The 18,554-nt window shown below is 47.2% G+C and overlaps 2 protein-coding genes across 8 annotated transcripts in view; one reads left to right on the forward strand and one right to left on the reverse strand.

Moving 5' to 3' along the window:
- Positions 1-9,589, reverse strand: part of csmd2 (CUB and Sushi multiple domains 2) — a 268,624-nt gene extending 259,035 nt beyond the window's left edge. Inside the window, exon 1 of the mRNA XM_030411628.1 lies at positions 8,508-9,589. Coding sequence (XP_030267488.1) covers positions 8,508-8,682 — 175 coding nt within the window. The 5' untranslated portion in view covers positions 8,683-9,589. The remainder of the gene's footprint in view (positions 1-8,507) is intronic.
- Positions 9,590-10,077: 488 nt separating this feature from the next.
- c19h1orf94 (chromosome 19 C1orf94 homolog) overlaps positions 10,078-18,554 on the forward strand; it is a 28,519-nt gene continuing 20,042 nt past the window's right edge. Inside the window, exons 1-5 of one of the 7 annotated variants that reach the window (XM_030411623.1) lie at positions 10,078-10,737; positions 12,806-13,022; positions 13,145-14,123; positions 16,182-16,322; positions 17,474-17,619. In XM_030411623.1, coding sequence (XP_030267483.1) covers positions 10,397-10,737; positions 12,806-13,022; positions 13,145-14,123; positions 16,182-16,322; positions 17,474-17,619 — 1,824 coding nt within the window. In that variant the 5' untranslated portion in view covers positions 10,078-10,396. The remainder of the gene's footprint in view (positions 10,738-12,805; positions 13,023-13,144; positions 14,124-16,181; positions 16,323-17,473; positions 17,620-18,554) is intronic. The other 6 variants (XM_030411624.1, XM_030411620.1, XM_030411621.1 and 3 more) reach the window with 6 other exon arrangements.

Raw genomic sequence — 18,554 nt, forward strand, 5'->3', positions numbered from 1 at the left:
CACTTTCTGGAAAATCGATAGCATGGACAGGAGGTGGCCTAATGCTACTATGGGTGCGTCAAATGTACGAGATGGATAAGAATGTTGATCTATGTGCGTTAGTGAGAGGGCCATTCATGAGCGTGTGATCCCCTCTGAGGATTTTATATTAAACCCAAGAGGAAGCACCGAACCAAAGGTCAGGTCATGACCGTCCCAGCAGGACTATTCCATCTATCACAGAGAGACGGACGAGCGGCAGACGATCAATCAGCCACGCTCCGGCTTACTGTAGTGCGCTTTCACCTTTCAACTGGGGTCCTAACTGCCCCCAAGGAAGGCTCAAGTGTCAGCCGCTGACCGCGGCCGCAATGAATGGGTCTGCGTGCATCACTGGAATGGATGAGATTGTATCTAAAATAAAAGCACACATTGTCTCTGTTGCGTTAAAGCGCTTTTTCGATAAAACAATTGACTCTGCGCTCCTCAACATCATTCCTAGAGTGGCTGGCATAGAGCGAAGACATTTCTCAGTGCGTTTACATGACACTCAAGAAAACCCGAATTACTGGGTCAGCCGGAAGTAGAAGGACGGCGACGTCTTTCCTCCGAAATCACCGCAGGAAAGAGCGCCATTGTGCATCTAGTTTGTGTAATTATCATGTACACCATATACGAAATATACAAAGATGTAGCTTCGTCTCGCTCTTCGTACGCCATCTTTCTCGAATGCAGAGGCAGTTTGTTGTTGCTGGTGACGTAAAGAGGTCAGCCAGAGGTGTTTCTGTTACCACTAGATGAAATGGGTACAGCGCCAACTATCGTAGCAGGGTATGACATGCTCCGGCCAATTAATTGATTTTCTCACCGGCATGTATACCCGGACAATTGCAGTTGTCCGATTGAGTAGCATAGTTGAACTATGGCTGCAATCTGACCAAGCAGTGCATGAAAACGCACTGTCTGACACATATGATAGTTTTGTCGGATTCATCACTTTTCCAACATGCCTCCCTGTGACACTGTACGTCTTGATACGTAATTGCTTCTATTTCTGTGTTTAAGACATGAGGAGAAACTTTCCACTAATTTCCACTCATTAGGAATTTATTCCGTCCGTGACGGCAAAACATGCAGTGCGAGCCGCCAGATAACTGCTTCCTCGTCGGGTTAAACTCGTCTGGTCACCAGACACCTTGAGGGTGATTAACTCCGACAGACACACTTTGGACTGAGTACAGAGAAAACGTACACTTTTGGAAATAACGTATGACTTTTGCTGTCGGACTCTGTGACTACATCATTCTATGGCCGGAGGGGGACTTAAAAATAAAGGGAAGATTCACGTTTGGCTCTCGTGTTGGGCCATTTTATATAACCAATGTTCTTTTTGTTGTTAAAAAAACAAATAAATGAAAATCCTCTGACATATCCACCAAAAAAACACAGCTTGAACTTTCCTCAACCAGCTACAGCCTTGTATGTACTGCACACGCACGAGAGTGGCATCAGACTGTGTATCGTCCCAAATATCAGGCTTTTGTAAGCATGTAAATGTCCGAACCAAAGCTTGTGAACACTTTATATGAATCATTATTTCGAATGAAAATGAAGTAAAAATGCTTGAAGGTGCTTAACTCCGACATCGACCTTACAAGAATAGGAACGCATTCACTGACTCTCTCCGCAGAATGAAGAGTGAAGCGGTACAGGAGAGGGAAAAAGACAAGGACAAGGACAAGATACCTCCTGCCCGGGATCTAATCTTCAATCTCCGGGATCACTGATATCTGATAAGAACAGTGTAAATCAGGAAGCTAAAGAAACCCCCGCCTGAGCTTTGTGTCCGCACAAGACAGACGGGGCATCTACATCTGTCTCTCACTTTGTGGGGATTTACAGTAGCTGGAGTGAATTCCCGTGTCTGATAATAGCAGTCGGACGAGAATCCGAATCAAGATCGAGACTTCTCCGTTGTAGCTTCGTTCCGCCGAGGCTCAGAGAGCTCACACACACACTAAGCTCTGGATTTTTATATCCATTTTTTATTTATTTATCTCCACCTGGAGTTATCCCGGGAAGATTGACAGAGTATCACCTTTTTCCCGACATATCTTGCCTTGTAGCAGCTGTATAGCTGTTGTACATATTCACATCCAGGAGCCGGCCAGTACAGCTAAGCAGGTCTTCTACTGGGGAACAGGTGGGAAGGAAAAGTGAGATCGTTCTAGAAGAAGCACTGCAACATTTGTACGTGTCGTGTGCATGTGTGCATTTTATGTACGTTTGTGGAAAAGAAATGTACGAACTGAAGTGCCCTTGTGTTAGCCAGATTAGCCGGCGATAACTCTTCCCAGCTGGCGTGAGCACTGTTAATCACAAACTGGCAGCTACTTGACGGGGGCAGATGATTCGAACAGCAGCAGTGGCACGGACTGCCCCCTTTAATATGTCCTTGAGCAAGGCACATTGCCATAACATCTCCATCCACGCCTTCAATGGACCCGGGCATGCCAAAGTGCTAATAGCAGAGGACTAGTCTAACAGAGGGGCTCAGAGGAAACTGTGAATGTGAAGCATGAGCCCTGCCAGAATGGAGCGCTAAATGTATATTCCCTGGATAAGTACATCAGCCAAAATGTACATCTATTAATTTAACGCCGTGCTCAGGGACGTGCTGAGAGTCACTTTTGAAGGAAGCGACTATTACTCATTTGTTTTCCACCGCCAGGTTTTTCTTCGCTTGTGCCGAATTTGAACTATTGACTCCACAACCAGAGCCCCCAGTTATACAAATCCCCCGTTCTGAATGTGCGCGCGTCATCGTTTAAACGAAGGCAAGCTGCTTTACTGCTCGAAAAAAAAAAAAAAACATTCAAGTGTGTTTAACAGGAGAAATAAAGCGGAGGGAGCTGTCGGATTGTTCCTCATCACCTCACGGTGTGCCGCTTCGAGATGTTCGGCGAGAAGTGCAGCTGGATAAAAGTTCACGAAGGTCTAAGTGTCCAATTTGAGTGTGTGAAAGTCATGAGGCTGCGCCGCGCTGGAAAAAACGCATGTGAGTCAGCGTGCGTGTCTGTGTGATCAGTGTGACGAGGCGCAGTGACAGAGCGCTGGCCATCTGGAGACGGACGACAGTGTGAATCACCAGAGAGGAGGATGGAGAAGGAGATCGAGGGGCGGCGGAGGAGGAGGTGGCGGGATGGATGGAGGGATGGAGGGACGGAGGGAGGAGGGAGGACGAAGGTACGAGGGGGAGACACAAAGGGAGAGGAGAGGAGGGGGATGACACATCGGCTGGTGTGTGGGGGGGGAATGAGGGTGCTCGCGAGGATGAAGCACACTCGGATGGACACGCACGCACACACACACACACACACACACACACTTCCTGTCTCCCAGTGGACCTTTTTGAGCTAGCTAATGACCTGCTTGTCAACACTTTAGTTTAATCATCCTGGAGTGAATGGGGGTGGCAACTCAGACTCGTCCACACACACACACACACACACACACACACACGTGCCCGCAAGCTTACTTACAAGCTGTAAGTTGTTGAAATGGGAATCTGCTTGATGCCTGATAAGAAAATGAAGCCTCCAAGTACATCATTTACTCTCCTCTCCTCTTTAGAGAGGAAAATCACTCGGGCCCAGATCCAGACTGGTGTCAGCTTATCACCCCTCTTCTCTAACAGTCATCTCCCTTAGCCGCCTCTCACAGTATTGTGTCCTGCTGTTTCCCTCGTCCTCGTACCACCTCCTTAACATCTCCAACTGTATCGCTACTGCCTGCTCTCCACAATCCTCTTTTCTTCACTCAAACAAGGGAAAAAAAGCTCAATTCTGCAACGCACATCTACTTTGCATCCCGGACTTTTCTCTGTTTTGAGTAAATAGACAATGTCGTCTGCTTCTCGGGCTCCCATCTCATCCTTTTATTGCTCAGCGGTGAATGTAGAGAGCAGATGGGAGATAGGAAGCAGCAGAGCGTGCAGGTATAGTGGAGGATTGGAGATTGAGAGTAGCAGGCAGACAGGTGGGGGGGAAACAAAAGGGAAGTGAGAGGCCCATATCCTCATCACCGAAAACACCTACGGGGAAATGTAAGACACACGACTTTCCAAAAACTCACAGGGAGTCGATACAAGAGTTCTTAAGTGTGTTCACGAGGCCGCTAAGCCGACCTCAAGTCCGGCTCCTTCGCATGCTGACATTTATCCAACAGGCAACGCAGTCCCTCCATGATGGTGATTCATGACGTGCATCCTTGAACCACTTTGACCGATAAAATGTCAGGAACGGGGTTTGAAGTTCCCATCAGACTTTCCTAAAGCGCACTGCGGCATCTTCAAAATGGCTCCAGTCTATCCAACGGTCAAACAGTTCAAAGACATTTCATTTGATATCACGTGAAGCAGTCGTGAGAAGCTCCAAACGACTTACAAAAAACATCGCCAGGTTCATTTTCCGTTTTCTGATTCCCCGCACGCGACGTTAACGAGATAATGTATGAGTGTGATCATATCCAGCGAAACTACTTAAAAACAAATCAACCACATTGTCTGAATTCACTTAGAAAGTTATTAAAGTTGAATCACTTTTTTTTTGTTTTTCACCGCTTCCGTGTAGTCAGCTCTCAAAACTACAAACAATTTTGCGCCGCAAAAGGAAAGAAATATGTTTTGTTTTCTTTGATCATTACTCCGAGGCTGATATCGGAGATCCCTTCGACCAGCCTCACCATCATCATCATCAAATATCTTCTTTTGATCATCCTCTTATTCGTTCGACAACAGAATGGTGATCATGATTCCAACCGCATTGACTGGTTGTTCCAGCACTGGTGATCTTAAATTATGGTTAATCAGTTATGGGTGGTTTGAAATTGAGAGTGATACAGGGCTATGGAGTTCGATACTGACTTAGGCTTGATGCAGTTACAGAGGACCGCAGGGCCTTCTGACTGCAGAGTAGACTTAAACTTCTTTTTCGTAGTAGCTGTACATGGCAAAACGAGATCTTTACCTCGACGAGCTTTCCTGTAGTTCAACCTTTCTCAGTGTGAATACTTTGGTAGCCTACACTGCCAGTATCACAGTGCCGCAATGCCAGAACAGTTACCAAATCTAGTGTAAATGCAGCAGCAGAAGCCTCTTGATGTGATCTTTTCAAACTGGGGGTCTGAGGTCTGATGCTTATAAACCATGAAAACGTTGGTGGAATCCCAACTGATGGGCGCCGGCTCGGCCTCGGCTGAGCAGCAGCTGCTGCTGAGGCCTGCTGGCTGGGGGAGCTGTCCGCGGTGCTGAAGAGAGAGAACTTCAGCTGAGGGCAGGACACGGTCCAGCTGCGCCCTTCGCTGTCCAGGGTGCTGAAAATGTCACTGTACAGTGAGTTTTTGAGGATACACGCGGGTCACTGGAGCCTCTCTGCTAAATTATGAATAATTTAATTCCAGTGTCCCAAAGCCAGACCGTCCCTGTCGCGGGGACCTTATTTCTCCTCCGAGAACGGCTCGGGTTTCTGAGTTTGTATCATTCCCCCATTCATTTTTTTTTGTAAGAATCAAAAAATCTGAGTTTGAATTTCTTCCCATGAAAACTGCGCAGCGCCCCTTTAATCATCCACAGCAGCGTTTCCAAACGGGTGCTCCCAACCCAGTTAAAGACGCATCAATTAGAGGTCCGCGGCCTTGTGGTGCGCGCCCGAGGCTCCTGGAAATTAAAATGGTCAAGTTTGTTATTTATTTATTTTTTTTTTCACTTGTGTAACTTCGGAAAGGACTTAATACCAAGGTTTGTCCTCGGTGCATCATTTGCGCGGAAACACCCGCCCTTGCACTCCCTCCTAGACTTCCGCACACACACACACACACACACGGTCGTCTCTTTTTTTGAGGGGCCTCGATGACTGCGCGAATACAAGCAAATGTCACGAAGTAAAAAAAAGAAAAAGAAAAAAGAAAGACAGAAAAGATAAAAAGGAAAGGGGCATCAAGCCCTCCGGTCCTCATAACGTTACCGCAAGTTGCATCATGAGCTCGACGCGGTGCGTTTATACAAAAAGGGGGGTGGTGTGTGTGTGTGTGTGTGTGTGTGTGTGTGTGTGTGTGTGTGTGTGTGTGTGATTGGGGGGGCTTTGGAGTAGAGGACGACGGAGAGATCTTGCGTGAAAATGGACACGCTGAGCGACTGTCTCATGCGCCGCTGACGAGTGATCTAATACCGGCCGAGCTGGAGAGGAGAGGAGAGGAGAGGAGAGGAGAGGAGGGTAGAGCCGAAACACGCACCAGAAAGGCAAGACACGTCATCCTCAATCTGCCTCCTCTTCCCTCTCCGGCCTTTGCATGATCTCTGTGCGTTTAACATGATGGAGGGTTGAGTACCGCTTATTGGGCGCACTACCCTTTCCAACAGCTCCCTGAAAAAAAAAAAAAAAAAAGGAGAAACAAACTCTCTCTTTGTCAGTGTTGGCTCCTGGGAACGATGACATGGTGACAGGGGAGGCTGAAACTTGTTTCAAGTGAGGCTGCTTGACAAATGCAGGCGGCATTAAAGCGCTGTCGCACACCTGAGATGAGATCTGTGATGCTTATCAAACACGGCCTGGAAATGAGCCAGCCGTCATCTGGCACCAAACATGTACGCGCCTCTTAAGCACTGCCGCTAAAAGTACGAGAGGAGGGGACAGAGAGACCCCGGGTCCCCTCCTCTCGTCTCCTCTCCTCTCCTCTCCTCACCTCTCTCCTCCCCCTCCTCTGCGCTCCGCCTCTCAGCATAGTGTGAGGCTCTGGTGCCGCTCAATGGGAGGATGGGGCAATTGCTGGTGGCTGCAGCACCGAGGGACGCGCCGGACCACCTCGGCGTGCCATATCCAAACATATTTACTGGCAGCGTTTAAAGTAAACGATGCTACAGGCAGACAGATAGATGAGACCGGCCTCTCTCCCCCGCTCTTCGTAAATATGTGCAATAAGTTAGAGTCGCTTTTGCTGGCTCCAAAAGTAGAGAGACAGAGAGAGAGAGAGAGAGAGGCCAATAAACAGAAGAAGAAAAAAGCTCCCGGGACGCAAATAAAACAAGAAGCCTCCAACGAAAAGGGAAAGCAATGAGATTTACTCCAGGGGGGGAACGTGGAGGGAGATTTGTCAGCATCATTGCGGAGCCGAGCCCAGTGCGATCATCGCCGGGCCGGTTCACGACACAAGTTTGATCAAGAGGTGGGAGCTGCGTGGCTGCGGTGGGAGACGTGACGGAGGGGGGGTGACGTGTCTGTGGAACCACACTCAGAGCGCAGTATGAGACGACGCACGGCCTTACTTGCGCTTTGGCGAGGCTGGGAAAAAAATGCGCCCGTGCTTTTTCCCCACTCACTCGTGGATTGTGTGCAGTCAGGACCGAGAAGGTGTGAGTGGGCGAGCGCAGAGCCATGACTCACTGTCAAATTCAGGATCGTGGCCGTGGCAGTATTCTTGGCTTTTGCTAAAAATAGGGGGGCCCGTTCTGTGGTGAGGAGCCAAGACAGTGATGAAACGGTTGGCGTTCTTTGCCAAAAGGACCAGCTCGGGACGGCAAATGTGAAAAAAAAAAAAAGAAAATACCCCCCCCCCCCCAACAAAAAAAATGCGTCTCTTCCCCGAAAAGCTTAATACCACAAGCTTTATTTGTTTTCTTGCGAATGTCGGGAAGAAAAAGGGATACAAAAAGACTAAAGTCTCCCCCCTCGGAGAACACACTGGGGTCGCGCAGACGTGGCAGTAAATGAATAGTAATGATAATCTGTTGAATGCCGAGCTCCGGTTGCAGGATTTCCATTTGCAATTAATCAAGGACAGAAAGCCCAGAGTCAGTTAATTACACACCCCCCCCCCCCCCCCCCCCCCCCCCCCCACCCCCCTTGCGTGCACGCGCTTGTGCACGAACAGACACCAAAGAGAGGGAGAGAGGAACTGTACACAAAATGTTGCTCATTGATTTTTTTTATCTGGTGGTGGTGTTTTTTTTTTGTTTTGTTTTTTTTTGGGGGGGGGACACTCACACACACACACACACACGCACTTTTGGACTCTGGTATCACAGCATCATGATCGAGCCGCCTCAACTGATTTACCTGCTTTCAAGCAACAGTCACACAGGGTGCCTCTTTTCCAAACATCCCCACATCCGCCAGCGCGGTCCTGTGCTGAATCGCATCGCCGGACTCACGCACACACTCCGGCTCAGTTGCCGTTCGTGCTGCCACCGAAATAGCCTCCCCATCCATCCAGCCACCTCTCCTCTATTAATAACTTTGGGCGCTGCTGGAACGGCGACGGCATCGCGGCGAGGTTGGTCTTTAAAATGCGCCTTTAGGATGGAGAGCGTGTTGCTGATGCTGATTTGCATTCAGCCAGAAGGGGGGAGAGACCGGGGAGGAGAGGGTGGGCGGTGGAGTGGGGAGGGGGGGGAGTAAAGCCTGCTGCATTTTTGCATGCCTTCAGCTGTACAGATGAGTGTGTGTGTGTGTGTGAGGGGGGGGGGGACTTACCCTTTACTGAGGCGGCCAGTAGCCCCATATATAAGAACAGCACCCGGCTCCAATGGTGCGCCTGCACTCCCGCCTTCATTAGAACAAAAATCCGTATTCCGTCCCCTCTCCTGCATGCGCATTCCGCTCTCCTCGCAAGTCCCGTAGCTCCGTCCCGGTTGGAAGCGGCGGTCATGGCAGGTCTTCTTCTCTGGTCCGGCAGGCACGATACTTCTCAGATGGTCAAAAAAGGGAGATTCACTTGGTGTCGGCGCTGAGAAAAATCCCAATGCATGGAGGAGGCTCGGATCTCGCAGCTGGACTGAACCATGTCATGCGGGCACCGAGGGGTTCAGAGTCTCTGTCTGAGAGGGTAGATTTCACACCTAAAGGGGGGAGGAAAGGGAGGGAAGGCAAAAGCAAAGAGAGAGGGGAAAGACGTGATTCAAGTGGCCCCCCGATCTACCCCGCACGCGTCAAGAAGAAAGGCACCAAAAAATCCCTCGTCCGCTCCTCATATGCAGTAGATATGACCAGGAGGACGTCAGAAAGCCCAGGAGATCCCTCCTTCAGTTCGTCCGGCGGCACTTATATGTCCTTCTCTGAGTGATCTCCCGCTATTAACAACATTTGCGGCGCCGATAATCCACGTTTAAACTCGTCATTATGGATTCAAACGAGCGAGCGAAGGATGGTGGTGATGGAGAGCCGCACAGGTTATCCGGATCCAAGGATGGCGCGGTGGTGATGTGAGAGAAAAATCGCCTCGTTTTTAAGAAGTTCTCGACCAGCGTTGGAGTGAAGTCAGTGATCTGATCGTGTATAGAGAGAGAAATACGCGGTATGTAAGTATTCCCAGTATCGCAGCGCTTGGCCACAGCGTCGTCTCGGCTCTGCGCGACGCCAAAGATTCAGACTGCAGACCTGCTCCTTCTCTGCGCGTCTCTCTCTCTCTCTCTCTCTCTCTCTCACTCTCGCTCTCTCCCACTCTCGTCCTCCCTCCCTCCCTCTCTCTCTCCTTCTCTCAGTACCTACCCTTTCCAGTCACATCATATGCCTCCAGATATATCTAACTTACTCCATTCCCCATGATTAAATCCATTGAGTAAAAGGGTACATCACCAACTTTTCTCCTACCAAATCATCATCATCATCATCATCATCTAACAATAATAATAATAATAATAATAATAATAATGATAATAATAATAATATATGACGCGTCAGATCCGCCTTGTTCCAATTTGTTACGGTGGGATTTAGGGGGCCATCCTCTCCCATCCATCAAGACCAATCACCGGATTGCCCAGCAGTTTAAACGTAGATGTCCACTTCCTGCTTACCACACGTGAAATTGATGCTCAACAGGCCGGAACCCCGCGCCACTAAATCCGAATGCCATTTTTCCACTTTTGCCGATGAGCGGTGTAATTAGTTTCCCCCGCAATGCGCCGCGCGTGGAAACAGTCGTGATAATGAAATGCCGCGTTGGCCCCCCGACCCCCGCAACATATGAAGGGGGATGATAAATAAGTCTCCCCCCTAGGAGCGCTAAATGAAACTTGGCCAGCACCCTCTCTCTCTCTCTCTCTCTCTCACACACACACACACACACACACAGTTATCTCGAGATGTGAATGATTGCTGGTAAATTATGGGACAATCCAAAAAAGTCCAAGTTGGTTAAATCCGGCATGTTTGAATAGCACAAATAAATATGGGCCAACGATGACTTCTTCTCGTCAGCTGTTGCCGCTAAAAAAAACACCGAATCAGGGAATATTTGAAGATATAAATTCGGATTAACAGCGGTGGAAACGAAACAGTGAAATGGTCCAGTGCACCGTGAATCATCATCATTCTCAAATTCCATCCGGTTGCTATGACAGCCTGGGGTGAGATCACAACAGATGGTTTTCTTTCAAATAATAAAAGTAAATAATATAAATCACAAAATGGTTCGAAATAAGCGATCGGACGCCGACGAGCCCGTGCTTGAGAACAACCGAGAGAAAATGATGACTCAAGACGATCCTGGGACCCCCAGACGGTTCCCGGGTGCGTTCGCGCCTTTTCCGCGCTCCACCTGGATCCACCCTCACGTGCCCAACGACAACTTTGACCGTGTGTGCGGGCACATCTGGAGGAGAGCGAGGGAGGCCGGGGAGGAGCCGGAGCCGGGTCCGCTCCGAGGTGCACCTGAGAGACAGCAGGATGAACGTCACACTGCTCCAGAGAGCAAGCCAACCAGGTAAGGTTGAGCTGTCCGTGATGGACCAAACACACACACACACACACACACACACACACACACACACACACACACACACACACACACCATGACTTACATTTCCTAACCTTTACCTCTGCCTCAGTGTGTCTATGCATCAGCCTCAAAATGGTTCAATAGCATCAATTCCAAGGGTTTTACACCACAGTGAGTCTTAATGCAGCTGCATCACTTTGTTCTTAAGTGTGCTATCATCTCATTGTCCTTCCCAGGAATACCATATTACAGTAGTTAAAGGATAAGATCATCCAAAAATGAAAATGCAGCCATAACCTGCTCCCCCCAATGTCGATGGACAGTCAGGAAATAATTTTGAAGTCCATTAAATAGCAGATACTTGTAAAGTAAATGGAGACTTGATTTAAAACGTAAAAAAACCCACGTCAAACGGCTCCATACAGCTCACCCGGCAAAATTGAAGTCTCTGGAAGGCCTAAGATCCCAAACTGGCTTGAAAATACCTTTTTTAAGATGAAATCTTTGCTGTATCTGCTAAGATAAAACATTAACACACACCCCGTCTAAAGTGAGTCTAAATAATGTCTTTTCAAGTGCAATTTAGGACCTCTGGGCTTCTGGAGTCTTCCATTATGGAGGACAAACTGTATGGAGTCCTCCTCTTCTGCTGTTGTCAGGATGAATGTCACAACACTGTTTTGCTGTGAAGTTTCAGAAAGGTTTTGCAGTCTACAAAACTTCTCCCTGCTTTCCATCGGCATGAGGGGGCGAAGATCGTGACTGAGTCTTCATTTTGTGTGCACTTAAGATTAAATACTCTCATATCAAAAAGTAGAACATGATGGCTGTGGTATATTGTTCCGTGTTTTGACTGTATTCCTTTGAGTGTGTCTGTGTAGGTTGAATTAAACGTCGATCTATCCACCTACCTACAGTATCTATCTAACATCCATAGTTAAAACTCATTAGTTTCGCACTTTCAAATAACCCATCATGCCTGCAGTTTGAGTGCTGCTAGTACTCATTAATATTGGATTATGAGTTTCTCACTGCAGCTATAAATGTCAAACATTAGAGACACATGTTTTACAATACATTTTACAGCACATGTCATGATGTCAATGTTAGAGGTAAGCCGACATTTTTGACTTGTAGCTTCTCCTCTACCAAACGTTTTGTTCTGCCTGTGTGTCTTGTTTTGTCATGCCTACCGTTTATTTTTAAAAATTCATTACATTATTTGCCACAGTTGGACAGACCTGTAGAAAATGGAAAGATGAATTGACAGGCGGATGGATGAGAAGTTCAGGCCTTTTTCTAACCCATATCCTAACATTGCGGTGAAGATCAGGTGGGCCGCTGTGCGGTCACAGACCCACTGTATAATGTTAATGTACACCATCTGCTCACCGGCCAACCGGAGCCTCCATGACGTCTCCGTTATCATAAGCATCCCGAGTCTCACCGGGCCGTCTGTTCCGCTTCATGGCCTCGACAGTCGACAGGCTGGTGACTAAAGAGTAGCCTCATTAAAAAGTCATGGTTAGAAGCGGGTGCTGCACCACACATACAGGATGGAGCCATGGACCCAACGATTCACACTCTATCTGGCAAAATGTTGTTGGGTTCAACTAAAAGTCAGGTCAAATGGTAGCAGAGACATTTTGGTGACCCATATCAACTGGTTAACCTGTGGACACCTTCAAATGGGCAAGATGAAAAATGACTACCTCTCCCAGTGCCTTCAGTTTGACCTGTTCTGAGCATGTTCATGATACAAGTGACCTTTACTTTATACAACATAATCACCGCACTGATCAGATTCTAAAATAAATGTCAGCTGCTTCTAAAACTCCTGAAAGTGCCGGACTATATTGGAGACTTGTAAGACGATCCCACAACGCTTTCACACATTTCAGTTGCTATGAATAAAAAAGTGCTCCATACAAGTTGGCATGAGCCAGTTAACCTTGCAGTGGAAGCGGTTTTGGTGTGATGGCCTGTTGCATATAAAAGATGCGTTAACCCTGCCACACTCCCACACGTGTTCTGCGCCTCTCTTCCTGTCTAGGGCCAAGGAGCAGCAGAAAGAGGCCGATGATTCCGGTCTAAGCACAATATGTAAGGAGGACGAGCAGCAATACCACACTGACCCCGTCGGCCCTCCATGCCCTTATCTCGCGGGCCACAGACATCCCCATGTTGCCAAGCCTGCACGGGTACTGAGCCCTGTGATGGAAGAAGAGATGAAACGGAATGAGGGGGTAGCAAAGGGGGGAAACATTTTGGTAAGTAAGACGACTTTGGAGGCTGAAGTTGTTTCATGTGTTGGTTAACTTCATGCTAGTTAGCCTCTGCTTTTAAGAGTTTTAATATTTCCTTTTTTTTAAACGATTCACTTTCATGTCAGTGGAGAGATGTGGAGGATAAACTAAGGATTGTGGTCACCAAATCCAACAGCACAAAAGCTGAACAAAGTTCTGCGCCTCAACCTCGATCTTTGGCGCAAAATCCCGTCTGCTCTGCCCCCGAGGACCACAGCCAATTCCTGCAGAAGACGGAAGATCCACCACTGCTTTCCAAGCTACCTGAGGACACGTGTGAAAGTGAGATTGAGAAGAGTCAAAGAAGCGGCTCTGACAGCAGTTCGAGTGACTACGACAATGTTGTAACTCTGCCCAGGCTGCGAAATTGCGCAACTGATAGCAGTGATGATGACTCATTGAGTGACGATGACGACTGTCAGGAAGAGGTTAACGAAATTCCAGACTCCGATGAATTGAGCTCCGACAGCAAGCAGGATTCCCCATGTTCTAGCCCGGAGAATGCCTTTCCTCCGTTATCGCCCATCAAGGTTGGCATTCTACCATGTCCCATGGAGCCTCCAGCCTCAGGGAAGATGCATGGCCAGTGGGAGATTCCCCTTTCATTCCACCCACATGACATCCCCACTGACACTTTGGCAAGCGGCGCGACCGCCCAAGCGCAGGCTCCCGTCCAAGACAAAGCAGAAGAAACTCGGGCAAACTCAAAAACCGACGCACCACCAGCAGGCCACATGCAGCACATATCCTTTGACCTTCTGGCAGACTTCCCTGCTCTCAAGCCCCCAGAGAAACCTTTAGCGTTGGGCGTAGTGCGTGGAGGGATTCCCGAGGCCAATGGTGCAGAGGGGAAAAGAGGGCATACTCTCTCACCAAACCACCGCCAGGAGGATGGGGCTTCCCATCAGAGGAGGATGGAAAATGTGCCCCACGAGGTCTCCTCCATCTGTGCAGTAGATCAGAAATCTGTGCTGGACCTTCAAAAATTTGGCTCGACCAACCAACGCAAGTCTCCAACCATCAGCTGTGGGGAAGTGAAGGCCAACAATCCGCCGCCTCCTGGAGGTAATAAATCTGCCGTTTGTGTCTGCCTAGCTGTGCTCTTTATAAGCCTCTCCTTCTATCAGTTGGTATAAATAATCTGGTTATCATCAATATAGTTCTGGTCCATTGTGAATACCCTCTGGAGCAACAACGGCACAAACACACACAACCACCCCCGTCTGTGAATCAATTATTGATATTAATGACACCGTCATACTCGGCTAATTTAAGGCAGAAGAGAGGCAGCAGCCCCTGTCCCTGCCAGAAGTTGCCTACTGCAAAGTTTGCAACATTGCAGCTCACGAAGTTTTACCACCTTTGCTCAGCCATTTTTAAAAACTCATTTGATGAACCGCTTCTGTTAGTTTTTTTTTTTCCTCTTTGCATCCCTTACTTTGTTTGACTTTTTCTGAACTTGAGACCTACTTCTTGATCGAAATCGTTGTGTCAATAGCGAAACAGCTAAATCAGAACAACGTTATCAATCAGAGGGGCCGCGCTCTGTACCACTTGTCCTCCCACATGCAGACACACACACACACACACACACACACACACACGCACACGCACGCAAACATTGCGTTTCTCTGTGTAGGTGTTAACACAGTGTGACTCTGCATCGGCGTTGCAGAGAAGTACTTCCTCGGTCGGATGACTCAGTGGGAAAATGTTTTCATAATGAGGGGATTATTGTGCAGTGGCAAAGTGAATTACACGGTGAGCCTTTCCGCACTGACTGTTGGTGCAGAACAGAACAGTGGACACAGATATGAATTAAGTCAACAACAACTCAAGTACACTGTGTTAATTTTACTGGCTTACAGTACCTACAGTACCTCGCATAACCATTGCACTGAGATCATAACTTTGCAATTCTAACCTTTTATGAATCATTAAAATCATATCTGTGTCAGACATGTGTTCATGCCAGGATACCTGTGTTGAGTAAGAGTCCCAGTTTCATTAAATCAAGCCTCATCCAATGGCAAACTTGATCGTTCTTTATCACTCTTAATTCCAAACCGGCCTTTACTGTTCACTTTAACAACTAGCCTCCAGGGGAAAAAAAATGGTTTGATAAAAAGAGAAACGAGGTTAAAGTCGAGCTGAGAAGAAGACTGCCTTTTAACCATTTTAGATCCACGGACATGTTCCAGACGTATTCGACAACATGTGCCAATAAAACCCAACCCAACCCCAGAACATTAAAATTGATTGTATTTTCTATCAAAAATCCAGTCAGGTCTTTGTCCTGTAAAACTAAACCTCAAGTGTGCTTACATAAGCTTGGACCAACCAATGTCAATAATATCATGCCATCCACCCATCAGTCAATCGTCCACCTTAAGCAGTGAGATTGTACTGATTACTGTACAAGAGCATTTAATGGGCTTGTTGTGAACACAGCCGGCACGAAAACCACCTAGATTATGAAATCCGTGTCGTCAAATTTGGTAGCCGGCGGATGCTGCGTCAGGTCCCACTCAGGCAGCGTCCGGCCAGCCTTCTCATCACTTAATTACTGGGAGTTCCTGGTGACCGCGGCAAATGGAGTCGGCTACTTTGACATGTAGCTGCATGGCGAGGAGTGTAATTGACACGATTTGCGGCCTGTAACACAGCAATACCACATGATTAGCTTCCCATCCCGAGTTACGTCTGAGGAAAATGGCCTCCTTGACCTCGTTGGCGGAGGTCATTTTGTGATTCCATTGTGGATGCAAGTCGTGTTTCTGTTTGATTTCCCTCCACCGCCAACAGGTGCACGACAGCAGCTGAAGGTGGCTCTGCTCTGCTATATGACCGTGCGTACGTGAATCATAAAGCTGGCACTCCTCCAGCCGTTTGCAGCTAGTGCCGTTGTGATAGAATTTACTCTCTGATAACATAGCCCCGCTGATTCAATAGCGTTCCTTGACACCCTGCGGAAGGGGGGGACTCCTTTACAGCAGAACACAGCTCAGTCCTGTTAAGCTTACCCTCTGCATGGCACTCAACGTGACACAGGCCAGACGAGACGATGTGCATGTGAAATGGGTAACAGGGCTAATCCTTGCCCTCTCACTGTGCATATTGCAGTTGCAGGTACAGATGGCGTGGGTGTTAATGCCAGGACCTGGGCAAGCGCTGCCAAGGCGGGCATGAAGCAAGCAGCTGCCCCTCAGGAGAAAGCCAGACCTTGTGCTTTTCAGCCGACAGTTGCCATTAACACAGCTAAAGGTAAGTTTATACCTTGGCGTCTTTATCCAACGTGTGTGTGTGTGTGTGTTGTGTGTGCAGGGGAGTGGGTATTAAATTTCATGGGGGGGGGGCGGTGCAGCATGAAGAATTCATCATGATCATCATCGGTCGGGCACATTTATTTTGCAACACCAGCTAAGCTGATAGCTACAGCATGTCCTCTTGCCCTTTATACATGCTGTGCTTTAAAAGGTTTTCTCTGTAGCATTTTTAAACATCAATATATCATTGTCAAATTAATTGTGATATTTTAGGATATTCACGGGATGCAAATGAGGCTGTGGTTGAGGTGATTGGTGATCTCTATCTCACACCAGTGGTATTGTTACTGATTGTGACATTAATTAATGTGTGCCTTTTATCAAACTCAACAGTGAACACTGGCAGATCTCTGGCACCATTTGGGGTGGTCTGGTATTGATATAAATAATAATTTGACATTTTTACATCACTGACAAGCATTCTGGACAGTCCTAAAGCACAGAATTGTGCAGGGAAGGTTATGCTGCCCATTATCAGAAGATACTTTCCATTAATCCTCCTGCTGCCGGTCGCAAATTAGATGCCGCAAGTCAATTTTGCCTTTATTGAGCAGATGAAAGCCCCCAAAAATCTTCAAACTTTGTCTTCTTGTCAATCAACAAATTTGTCTTGACATCACAGAAATTTTAAATTAGTTTAGATATGTCTGCGTACAGTCAGCCTGTCAAATTATGAGTCTAATAATGAGAAAACCATTATCTGTATTGAATGATCCAGTCAGCCGTCGCTCCAGAGAAGTTGCTTATCAGATGCCAGTCAATTGTCGCTGGATTTGGGAGGGGACCATGCAGTATACTAGATGCTGTGTACAAAGTGAGAAGTTTACAAAGGGGTCGGAAATTTCAGTGCTGAAACCAACGAGGAAATTTGGCAAGTTAGCCTCAGATTTGAGGAAAATAGAGGCAAACAAGGCATTTGAGTGGGTGAAATTCGAGAGTAATTGATCCTCACCGGCGGAATTATACAGCATGTCATGCGTAAAAAAAGATTGAATTAAAAAAGGCAAGTTCTCAAAAAACCCAAAACAGTGTATCTCGTGGCTTCATCCTTCTCTTTCTTTAATCCGTCATTCTTCTGCCCTTTTACAGCCAGGGTTTGTTCCACTCGCAACTTCCCGAACGAAGTGACTCCCAGGCATCAGACAGCCACCGCGATGGTGGCTACTATGTGTCACGGCCTTCGACCCCACCACCCAAAACGGTTTGGAAGGCCTTGCTGTCCTCACAACAATCAGGTGAATATATTCCTGAGATCTGGACTGATTTACAAAAATACATTTGAATGTGTAAGATGATGTGTGCTGTGGCACATTGCTGTTTTCCTCAGTTTTCTATGCCACGCTGCACTCTTACCTATTGTATATTCTACACATGTATTTAATGCCATACATCCTACAAGTGGATGATTATAATAGCGACAACTATCTGATAACCCACTTTTTCATGGCTTACTGATTACATGCGTTTTTAACCGCGCTTAGAGTTCAGATCTTAAAACGGGAATAAAGGGAGAGATTTGCTTTGAAGAGTATATGACTTTGCAGTGACCCACATCATCTGCTCTACAGCTCTACTTATCCTGCATTATTGCTTAGTTACAGAACATTCACAGCTGATCAGAGGCTCTGTAAAACCCGGCTCTCAATCCAACAAAGCCTCCGTTGCCACCAAGCTCTCTCTTTTCATTTCTCACTGTAAGTGAACCACAAGAAAAAGACTTATCACACCAATCTGGTGTTGGAATATATTAAAAAAAACCCTGTTATGCTGCTGTACACGCGAGCACATAGTGTATGATGAGCCATGTAGGTTTCTAACCTTTACCATGTCGGCATTGCTGACACCGAGGCAATTAGGACTGCTGTGCATGTAAGTAGTGAGGTAGTAAGGTAAAGGTCAGTATATCTCCAAAACCAGTGATTCTTTTTTGGATAACAACTACACGACATCGAGGCAAATATTGTCCTTTTTACGCCACTATATTTATTTGATAACTTACTTACTTACTTAACTTAGTTACTAGTTAATTTGCAGTTTGCATTTCGCTCAGAGCCAAGGTAGCACATTTTTAAAAATTATTTATCTCATAAGCAATTAGAGATAATCATAAAAATGCTGAAAATGGGATCTGAATATCAGCCAATAATCAGTCGACCCATAGTATACAGTG

This window comes from Sparus aurata, chromosome 3, assembly GCF_900880675.1.
Source record: "Sparus aurata chromosome 3, fSpaAur1.1, whole genome shotgun sequence".
Classification (NCBI taxonomy): Eukaryota; Metazoa; Chordata; class Actinopteri; order Spariformes; family Sparidae; genus Sparus; species Sparus aurata.